The sequence below is a fragment of the Pteropus vampyrus genome, unplaced genomic scaffold (genome assembly GCF_000151845.1).
Source record: "Pteropus vampyrus isolate Shadow unplaced genomic scaffold, Pvam_2.0 Scaffold65, whole genome shotgun sequence".
Classification (NCBI taxonomy): Eukaryota; Metazoa; Chordata; class Mammalia; order Chiroptera; family Pteropodidae; genus Pteropus; species Pteropus vampyrus.
The window spans coordinates 2,511,338-2,523,357 of NW_011888846.1; the positions used below are offsets into that span (position 1 = coordinate 2,511,338).

The 12,020-nt window shown below is 35.2% G+C and overlaps 1 protein-coding gene across 1 annotated transcript in view; it reads right to left on the minus strand.

Moving 5' to 3' along the window:
• The window catches only part of TDRD5 (tudor domain containing 5), a 46,066-nt gene that overhangs the window by 27,540 nt on the left and 6,506 nt on the right, over positions 1-12,020 (minus strand). Inside the window, exons 4-6 of the mRNA XM_011361276.1 lie at positions 6,743-6,826; positions 4,675-4,731; positions 1,225-1,378 (exon numbers count right to left, since the gene is read on the minus strand). Of these exons, the coding sequence (XP_011359578.1) occupies positions 1,225-1,378; positions 4,675-4,731; positions 6,743-6,826 (295 nt within the window). The remainder of the gene's footprint in view (positions 1-1,224; positions 1,379-4,674; positions 4,732-6,742; positions 6,827-12,020) is intronic.

Here is a 12,020-nt window from a genome sequence, read left to right on the forward strand (position 1 = left end):
TTTTGTGTAAGAAAATTTTACATATGATATATAACTATATTATACGGAAGAGGTCCTGAAATAAACCCACTAAAATTACCACCAGTTACCACGTCTACATTGTTGGAACTTTTTAAATAAGAAAATACTACTTCTGCAATTTTTAAAAAATCTAGCTATGCTTACGTATACATTGAAAAAAGTCTGGAAGGCTATATAAAAATTCTAACACCGATTTTTGGAGGTAAAATGATGGAAAATGTTCAATTTCAACATTCTATTCAGCTGTACTGTCTGAATTTTTTACAGTGAACATGAGTCATTTTAATCAGAAAAATCAACAAAGATACATTTACGCTTTGGAAAAAATAGCTGTCCATCATAACCACTTACAGAAACTTATAAAAATACAAGTACAATATTGTTACTATTGGTTAATAAGACGTTACCATTGAGGGAACTGCGGAAAAAGTACCTGGGATCTCCCTGTATTAGTTCTTAATAACTGCATGTGAATCAGCAATAATCTCAATAAAAATTTCAAAAGAAAAAAAAAAAAAACTAAGCCAGAAAAAATACAAAACAAACGAAAATCAAGTGCCCTAAATGCAATGTGATATCCTGGAGTAAACAGATCCAAAGGCAGGAAAAGAACAATTTTGTGAAAACTGGTAAAATTGGAATAAAATCTGGAGTTAAGTCATGTATCAATGTTAATTTTTTAGTTTTGATAAAAATGTCATAGTAATGAAAGATATTATTAGGAGAAACTGGATGAAGGGCATATGAAAACTCTGAACTATCTTTGCAACTTTTCTATAAACCTAAAATTATCCCAAAATAAAAAGTTTATTTAAAAAAAAAAATACAAGTGCTGGGTCCCAATGCACACCCATTTATTCTGAATCTCCATGTATTTCTAAACAGCTTCTGATATATGGCCAGAGTTTAGACCACTGAGCAACCTAGTGCTTCCCCATCAGCTCACCATTTCAGAAAATTAATTTGGCTAGAATCATCCAAAAACCTGGACAATAAAGTAAATTTTAAAAATTCAGATGGTCTTTATTAATGCAATTTAACCTCATTACAAAAAATATCAACAGAAAGAAAGTCATTATACACAAAACACTTTCAGTTGATGTGACTATAATAAAGAATCTTCCACAACCAATGCCATCTTTTCCCTTGTCCTTACAGGGAAAACTAAAAATCAGGTCTGCATCAAACTGTAATTCAACTCACCAAGTGGTAGAGGCTTCGTGTCAGCATCAAATACCAGTAAGTCTTGCTCTCCTTCTCTGAACTCAACATGGAGAATGTCACTAAGAGCTCCAACGAGTTCTGTCACATTTAAGAAGCCTAACTTTTTCGGTGAAAGTTGCTCTTTAAAAATTGCCTGTCACAAAAAATATCAGAAATAACATGAAACAACAATGTTAGATAACAGGAATATGACATCTACAGATTCCCTTGGACAATGTTTTAACATGGACTCAGCCAAGCTAAGTTTGTAAGGATCGGTGAACGTGGGTATTCCAAGAAAGGCCTGCTTCTATACAAGAGCAATGCAAACCAAGGGACCCATAATCCCTCACAGTAAAACATCTAGGCCACTTCAAGTCCCCTTCAGAGCACATGGTAAACTGAAGGGAAAATTAGGAGACCGCTGTACCTCTCATTTTTAACAATGTCTGAATGTAAAGCAAAAGTCTTTTTTAAAAAGAGGGGAATGCACAAAATACAAAAAATCATAATAAAGCTGTTGATAGTTCCCCATTTTCAGAGAAAGAGTATTCACTATCAGGTTCAACATGCAATAAGGTATTTTTAAAATATTTCCTCAAAATTTTATTATTTCATCCTTGAAGATAGGATAAATAAGCAGGTATCAGTGCATTTCCTACAGTATACTGTTTGATTTTCTTGCCTTAGAAAAGAAGAAAAATTATAACAAATACATACAGAAGAGAATATATAAAGGATAGATACTAAACATGTTTGGTTTAAACTGCACAGTCATTTAGTAAATCTGTCCTTGTTAATAAGCCCTCTCATCGAAATGGTTAGATTCTTAACAAAACTCGTCTCCCTAATCAAGGTAAAGCAGTTGAGCGAATCCCAATTTTTGCTCGCTTCCCGAGACCAGGTGTAGTAAGAAGTCCTTGCTCTGACTTAATCACCTTGCAGAATATCGACAGGAACACAAAAGGCCAACACCCTGAAAGAACTGATCTCCGACAGAGGGTGGGACCGCTACAGTGCATACCTTTTCGCTCATGTGATGCCGAGACCCAGCTCGACTCTTTAGGACTTCCCCCAGGACACTTTTAAAACTGCGGGCCTACTGTCAGGCTGGTCTTGGTTTAAAAGGGTCAATAACATCCCATCCATAGCTAATCATGAATACCCGAGAAAAACAATTGGCAGAGATCAGGGGAAGGGTGGTGGTGAACTAGACTTAGTATCTCTACTTCTTCGTACATTCCACTGTTTGATTTTCTTGCCTTAGAAAAGAAGAAAAATCATACCAAATACATATAGAAGAGAATATATAAAGGATAGATACTAAACATGATGGTTTCTGATCATTTTCATGAGTGTCTTTAATGGTTTCTCTACATTCTCTATAAGTGCCTACTACTATGAATATGCAATTCAGTTGAACAAAAGGCTAGTTTGGAAAAGATTTTTTCACGTAAATCATCAATTTTTTAATAAGTGATACTCAAAAGTCTCAAAAAGTTATACAGCGAAAACTAAGTCTCCACTCCTATGCCGCAGTCACCCAGGAGGTCACCTCCCTGGAAGAAACCATTATCGCCAGTTTCTGGTGCGACTGTTCATGGAAGATATATTACCCAATTTTATTATAAATACTGTGTGTGGATTTTCGGTTTTGCTATCTGGTTTCTCTGTCTGCCTTTGTGTGGAGCTCCAGAAAGATCCCCAAAGTGCTGCTGCACTTTCTCCTTCGATCAGCGGTAAGAGACCTTGAAAGAATGGCAGATGGTTGACCAGGTATTTCGAGGGGACAAATCATACAGGTGGCTTGTATATCATGTTGGATAAAGAGGTGGCAGATGTTTCTACAAGTTAGAATAAAAGTTAAATTAAATCTATACTTATTATATATTGCTAATCGTAAAGCTGCATTTCTGCCTAAGACTGTTTACCAAGAAAGGCAAAGAGCCTCCCTATAAAATGAAAAGGTTTGTTTTAATTTATCCAAGATTGTTGACTGGTAACCTTAACACCCTGAATTTTTATTACAGAAGGCTACATTTGCTAAAATGTTTGTAGCAGAAAATTGCTCAGTTTGAGTTGTGAATCTGGCATAGGAGGTTGATTTTATCCATAAATTCTGTGATAATTAAATCATATTCTATTGCAGACTTTATTCTGTAATATCATTATTAAATAAGTGACTTTACTTGTTAATCTAAAAAACATTAATAGCCTTTGTTTTAGCTTTCTCCCATAGGCCTATTTGAAAAAACAAAAACAAAAAATGTTGTGGCTCTAAATGATTCATTTCTTTAAAACAATGTGATTTTAAATTTTCTCCATCACTATCTGACAGATGACGTGTATCTTTCCTAAGTTTTCTTTTTCTTCTACTATGAGTTAACGTACATTGAACAATTACTATGTGAAAGGCACTGTTCTAAATACTTTACTTTTAAATCATTTAAATTTCATAAAACTATGAAATTAGGTACTATTGTCCTAAATTTAAACATCACCTATAAAATAGCACAGAGGTGATATATCTTATCCATTGTGCTATAGTATCTCAAAGTGTCCATGTTTATATCTGCAAATATGAGTTTTGATGGCATGGTAGTTAAGAATTAGGATTCTGAAGCCAGTCGCCTGGGGTTCACCCCGGCTCCACCCACTCCTAGCTACCTGACCCTTAGGCAAGTTACCTCTCTGTGCCTCAGTTCGTTGTGAAAAGTAAACGAATTACTATATAAAAGGCATTCAGAATAGAGTCTGGCACACAGCTAACACACATATAGGTCTTACCATTTTTTAAAATTAGATAGATGGCCATATCTGAATTAACATTCTGTAACTTGATTTTTTTTTTTCACTAAACATGATAGTTCCAAAAACGATCCATGTTTCAGAACAAATCTAGTTCATATTTTTAATCTACTACATATTATTCCATTGTATAAATGTCAATCTCAATTTATTTACCTGTTCTCCTATTAATGGCCATGTGTTTCCAGATTTCTGCTATGCGGCACTGTGCACGTGTCAGAGTGTCTCTGAAGTACATATGTGGAAGCGGAGCTGCTGGAACCCTGGGGGTGAATCGCCTCAACACTACCCGCACTGTCAAAACACTCTCCAAAGGGGTTTTGTCCCACAAGCACTGAATGAGGTACTGTGTTTCGCCACGTCCCCAACGGACACTTGGTATTATTAGACATTAAAAGTAAATTAACTTTTATTCTAATAATATTATAACAATAAGTGGTAAAAATATCCTTCCTGCATAATGAAATGTTTATTAGGGAGCATATTCTTTACTCTTTTAGTAAAAAAAACACCAAAATGCAAAACAAGATGTTTACATTCTAGAGCACAGACTTGGAGGATCCAAGGAGTAGCAACAAAATTTCTAGCACAAAAAATATAAGCTATAAAAAAATCATGGTTGGTGAAAAAGAAAACACTCACCTCAAACTCCCTAAGCAGTTTAGAAATAAGCAAACCCTCTGGAAACTTGGACACGACCTAACAATTAGAAAATGAAATACAATATAAATAGACGCTAATAGAATGATGGGTGCCAACAAATCAAAATAAGACAATATAAACTGAAATAGTAACAAAGGCAAAAAATGACATTATTAAGTGAATGAATTAAAGTCACGATATTTTAATTCAATCTCCAGTTTTAAAAAGGGTTATAAAAACAAAAATAGCAGTGACTTCTAACATTTCCAGAGTTGCTACAATGTCAAAACTCTCCAGAAATTCCTACAGTTCTTTAGCTCTACCATATTTAGCTTTAACTCACATTAAAAAAAAAATTCTACAGCACAATTTCAAACATTTTTAATGGCAGAAAAGAAATATAATGGATATTATATAAAACTTTGAGAAATATGATTAAGAGAAAATATCTACAGACAGTAGCCATTGTTGTCCATATGCATATAAAAACACTTTTATTTAACATAAAAATAGTTTCTATAACCAGTTTTTAAATAACATACCAAATCTTTCCACATCTATACATGGAGCAATATGTTTACTGGCTAGAGTTTTCAAAATATTCAATATACCTAAATTTATTTATTCAATCCTCTATTTTTCATTCACAAATTTTACAATTATCCCCATAGTTGCATCTTGCATACTTGTCCAATTATTTTTAGAATAAATTCCTAGAAGTAGACTTACTCTATCCCAATAAAGTATAAAAAGCTTTGGGTTTTCCTAGATTTTTGCAGATATTATGAATTTTACTAAAAATCCTAATTTAAGCTTCAGAAAAGTATAAAGTAAAAATTATACAAAATTCTGTGACCCAGAGAGAGTTGTTGCTACATTTTGGAAAATCCTTTCAGAAACCAATTTATGCACACGCTTATTTACATTATTCATGATTCTACGTGAAAAGACAATACTAAATATGCTATTCTATAAAATTTGTTTCTAAAGTCCAACAATATGTCAAAAAGATACTTCCATGTAAATTAATTGAGGTTAAGGCATACATAAACTTTCTCATGAATCACATGATATTCCTTAATTTGGGTGGGTAATTTAAACAATCTTTTATCAATGAATGTTTTAATTTTCTCTAATATTTTGGTACCATAAAAAAATCATATTGAACAAATGTTGAAACAGGAAGATAGGGGTCTGAATGCATCAAGGTTTTTGCATTTCTGCCAGTAAAACCACAACAGCTGAAGTGGAATAATATAAGGCAGTAAGAGTCATAATGTCACTCTGATCATGCAAATCACAATTAACAGCTCCCGACAAAAATTTAAGTGTACATACCCTTTGGCCCAATACATAACAGCCAAAGAGCTTTACAAATTAATAAGGAAAAACAATAAATTAGGTCAAGGACACGAATAGGAAATTCATAAAATATAAATGGCTACTAAGCATATGAAAAGATGCTCAATGTAAAAATCAAGAAGTATAAATTAAAACATGATTGGATAGTAACATTTCACTGTTGGTGGAAATGTAAATTTGTTCAAATCTTTTAGAAGGCAATTTAGTAAACTTAAAATATTCAATACCTTTGGCAATTCCACTTCTAGATAAATGTTCAAGAACATTAACTGCAGCATTTGTTAACAGTCAAGACTAGAAGTAACCTAAATGTTAATCAATAATGAATCTCATAAGTGAAATATTGTACATCAACACAATGGGATACCATGTACTATTTAGAATATTTGACATACATATGTATGACTATATTGGAAAGATCTTGAGCTATTTATTAATAATTTGGGGGTGGAGGAAGGGAAAAGGGAAGAGCATTTATGAAGCAACTTAAATTTTCTAAACGATTTTAAAAACATTAAAAATATTTAGTAGTTGGTAATTTTTTTTCTGATCTTAAAAGAACAGTCACGTCATTTGCAGTATATTTGAACAGATCGGGAATAAATATAAAACTAATAAATACCTGTAGGCAAATTAAACTTAACTACAAATGATATCTAAATGTATAATCAATTATTCTTATCCATTTCCCCCGAACGGAACTTACAAATTTTATCTTATGTTTTAGTTCTGGATTGATAGTCCCTCCAGGTCCAATTTGCGCAATAACTGATTTGAAGGTATTCTCCAACTATGAAAAAAGAAAAAAAGTTCAAGTTACAGTCCAAACAAAACAGTCAAAGATAAATCTGAACAGTATGTAAACATCTATCAAAGGAAATGTATTTCGATCAAATGGATAAAATATTGTTAAGAAGCACTGTAACATTTCTTATCACGCAACATACATTTAGAGTAGATGGAGTCTTTATAAAACTAAACACTCTGAAATTTTCCAGGATAATTAATATTCTCTGTAACAATCAGATTCTAGAGTCTTCAATTACTCAATCCCATACTCTTACCCAGAAAGGATTTTTGTTACTAATGTTCTTCTGTTTTTAAAAGTATTCGATGTTTACTAAATACATGCTTAGTGATGCCTAATGCAGGGAGGAGATGGGATAGTGGAAGGTTGCTCGCTGGGAACAGGGTGAGCCACGGTGCTGGTGTAATGACTGTCGGCCCTCAAGGGCAGGAAGGAGAAGCTCTCCTGTTGTAAGAAATGAAGGGGGAAGGAACCAGTAGAGCGGTACAGAAAGGCTCTTTGAAGCGGGGGTCAGAAGGTGGAGAGTCATCTGATGGCTTCAGGATTCTCTGAGTTCAGCAGCAAGGCCCACTCCTCACAGAGGAAAGTGGAGGGAGGGAGCTCCGTTGAGAAAGCGGAAAGAGGCCTCGGTTAAGAAAGCAGGGATCTGAGGAGTTCAGTAGAGAGAAGTCGATGGCATAGGGAGGCCCCAATAAGATAAAAAGATGATGCACGGGAATAACTGGAAGAATGAGCCAGAAGCACAGGCGGTTATTTATGATCAGAGAGTAGCATGGAGCATATTCAAACAGGCAAGGTCCAGTGAACAGTCACGGCGGTGGAGACCGAACGTGGAATGAAAGATCATGGAGCTCTGTTTAAAGATGTTTAAGTAAATACAAAATATATATCTATATTAGAAAAGACACAGAGATATCAAGAAAAACAGAAATTACCTAAAGTCCTATCACAAAGACACAATCACTATCAATATTTTTTCCTTCTAAACGTTTTTCTTTTGTAATCTTTCTTCTTATTGTTACTTGGCCTGTCATTACTTAAAAGCTATGACCTTTTAGGTCTGTTTCTTCATCTGAAAAATTAAGATAATCTCAATCATCTCAAAAGGTGGACAAGAAAATGGGATCGGGGGGCGGGGGGCGGATTTTTTCCCCATGATTATATCACTAATTTTCACAAAAGGCTTCCGCCTTATGTTCATTATATTTATTCTCTATCTGCCATGAGATGATTCCCTAAAGCTCTCCAGTGAATAAGAGAATCTGAAGATAACTGATTTTTTCACATCCCAACAGGCTCCCACCATTTAAAGATTCAGTATAACAATTTAATAAATTATCATCACTGTGCTAGGTGTTTCAGGGGACAAAAAAAAAAAAAGGTCACTTTCGGCAGAGTCATTCCTCCCAACTGAGTAGGGAAACGAGATAAATGCGCAAACAGCTATGACCTTAGACTGACTCAAAGCACCACTGAAGAGGCACAAAAGTGCAGAAAGGTACATCACAGTTAAGTTATAAATACACGGGAAGCTTCCTTTTAGAAGGGCCTTGAAGGACGGGAGAATATTGCAGAGGGAGGTGGCGGGGAGGGCAATGAAGGGAGAAGGAATTTCATGAACAACGAAAAAATGGACGGTTGGCCTGACGGCATTAGGGAAGTAGTGGAAGAGAAAACTGAAAAAGGTAGAAGAAAGTCGTATTACAGAATGTGACCGTAAACACCAAACTAAGGAGTTTTTCTTGGTTACGTAAACGAATACTGATACTAGAGATTTTTAGCAAGGGAGAGACGTTATCGCAATTTTAATCGGGCAAAAAACTAGAGTAGAGGGATGGACAACCAGTCAGGGGACCACTGCAACTCTCTGGGCAAGAGTTTTAACTAGGGTAAGAATAGAAAGAGGGGATAAAACAAGGTGGAGTCTACAAAAGTTAGGAAAGAACATGATGGAGAAGGAATTACTGATTCTATAGAAATGAATGAGAGACCAAGGAAACAGCCTTGAAGACCTCGAGCTGTAGTAGAAAGCTAAAGGACCCTGGGAAACTGGGAGGTAAATGACAGTACGGTGAATACAAATGTGATTTGTCTCTTACAAATATGGCTTGTAACAAGGTTGGCAAACGATGGCCCACGGGTCAAATCTGGCCCACCATCTCTCGCTCTACAGCCCATGAGCTGAGACTGCTTTTGACATTTTTAAATGGTTGGGGGTGGGGGAAAGGAATGATATTTTGTGACACCTGAAAATTATATGAAATTCAAATTTCAGTATCTATCGACAAAATCTTATTGGAACATAGCCACACTCAGCGCGCTCAGCCACACTCAACTCATTTACATATCGTCCACGGTTGCTTTAGCACTATGAGGGCAGAGCTGGGTCATTACAAGAGACCCTTTGCCCCTCAGAGCCTCAACTATGTACTGTGTGACCTTTTAGAGAACATATTTGCCACGTCTGAGCTTAAGATGTCAAAATGACGGGCTCTTAGCTAGGAAGAAAATGCTTCTCAAGAAAACAAGAAAAAAAAAAAAGGATTTTTTTGTTTGTTTGTTTGTTTTTGCCTCAAAGTAACTGACTAAATTAAGCTGACTTTAAACGGAATGAAGTGAGGGAGATTTCTTAAAGTCCAGGTAATCTTGGGGACAGCTACAATTAGAGGGTAGAAATTATAATGTGGGGGAAAGAGTAGGACGTGATCAATGATTGACACGAGGAAGGTAATCTAAAGGGTCCTTGATTTCAACAATGCTGTAGTCTCAGATGCCCATGTATCAAACAAAAAAAAATGGACAATAAATCAAGTGAAAAGATTATATTAGAAAGATGGAAAGTGCCCCTCCCCCACCAAAAGCCATATTCAGATAAGAGTATTTAGTGCCAGAGAAGAGATGTGAGTCAAAGAGAGATACACCTCAGAAACATGGGCAAAAACACGAATAGGCAATTGATAAAAGTTAACACTAAACAGCCAATAAAAACAAAGTTTAACCTCTAATAACTAGACAGTAATAGTCAGATACAGTTATTTGCCTATCGAATTAGAAAATTATTTTTTACCATAATGCCCACTTATTCATTCAACAATTATGTACTGAACACATCCTATGTACTTCACACTGTACAAAGAGCTGGATACACAGGGGTAAATAAACTAGATATGGTCACTGCCCTCAGGGAACTTGCAGTCTAGCGTGGGGAGACAGACATGAAACAATCATATAAATATGTAACGACAATTATGATAAATATTATGAAAAACCCCACAGAGAGTCATGAAAGGATAATATGCCAGAAGGTGTTAGGGAGGCCATGGGAGATCCAGCTTAGACTTGGGGATCAGTAAGGAGGCAGCGGCCAGGGGAGGGTTTTCGAAAGAGGGGTCCATTTATTCTGAGTACTGGCAAAGGTACGAGGAAAGCAGCACATTCACACACATCTTATGTGAGTGCTAACTGAAACCACTATCGAGGAGGACAACTTAACTACGGTATGAAAAGCCACAAAAGTGTACATTCCTTTCGATGCAGTGATGGCATCTCGAGAAATTTATCCTGTAGATAATGGAGACATGCACAAATTTGAGCAAGATTGTCATCATAAGGTTATTTTTAATAGCAAAAACTAGAAACGGCCTAAATGCCTAACCTAAGTTAGAAGTAAAATAAATTCTAGCGCATACATCCTGCCATTAAAAATTATGTTACATTACAATATTTAACAATGTGGGATGTTCACAATACAAAATTATAGCTAAAAAGAAGCAGGTCACAAACCTGGACCAGAAGTATTCTACTTTTTATAAAAAAAAAAAAAAAAGTCAAATTTTAGGGGTGACAAAAGTATGGGTGATTTTTATTTTCTTCTGTCCTTTTCTTTATTTCAAATCTTCTACAATCAATCTATATTACTTTATAATAAGAACAAGTTTTTAAAAACATAGACACACCTAGGTGATATTTAGAAACGAGTTGTAAGCATTTTGGAAAGAAGATACGTGAGGCTAAAAGCAGAAAGAAACAGAAGTTACATCTTAGAGAAATATACCACAGACCTTTTGGCATTATGGTAAAACATAAATACATTTCTGATAAAGATCACAAACTGGCAGGCACACATGCAGAAGTGACTCTTTCAGCTGTTTAAGTATCTGCCAGGTATCTCATTTGACTAAAAGGTAGGCAATATGGAATTTGACTTGCCATGCTAAAAACTTCTTCCAAACCCATGGGAAAAAATAGGTATAAAACAGCTACTCTAAGTTGAATTTTATTAATGAACTCAGTGAATTGCTCCTTCTGACGGTACGTGTTTAACCCATCTGGTTGCTTGTCCAGACACTTATGAATGATAGCGGAACCAAGTCATCAAGTGAAATAAAAAAGCTTCTTTTCTTATATGCAATACCAAGTAAAGCCTTTATTGATGTAAAAACCATCGACTGTTTGGGTGTAAATTAAAAGTCAGGTAGCAATTAAGACCCAGCCCCGATTTTGAATTCATTTAAGAGTAGACCTTTATAATTCCAGGTTTACCTACTTTAAATCTCATGCTGAATGTTACAATAAAATTTTCTAATGTGTAAGGGAGTAAGTAGGGTAGGAGGGGGTCCTAGATGGAATTAAGACTAGAGACCCTAAAAATGCCAGATTCCTGTTCCTTGACCAAATGCTCTTGCAGGCAATGACCCATTAATGGGAAGCAAAGTAACACCATTGTTAGCTGTGATCTAAGACTAAACATTAATGCAGAGAATTCTGATGAGCTGGGCTGGACAGAGCATCTGAGGCTTCATTAACCAGAAAATAGAACTGATTCGTTTCACTCATTCACGTTTTCATTCCTCATCTAAACTTCCTCTCAAGAGGTAAAAATAAATGAACAGAATGTGGTAAAAAGATTATTCCTATCATGCAAAACAGGCTTTAAATTGTTGTAAACCATTTGCTTTGTGAAACGAAGCACAGCAATTGGTGAGGGTAGGATACTAATGACCAAGCCTGACTGTGCCTCTTGCAGGTGAAAAATGAAGAAACACTAATCCTCCTCATTTTACAAAGGAAAAACTGATTTTTTTTTCTTTTTAATAACATATTTTTCTTATGACAAAATAACATGTGGAAAAACAAAACAAAGATGATCAAAAAGAATATAAAAGTCTGTAAATTT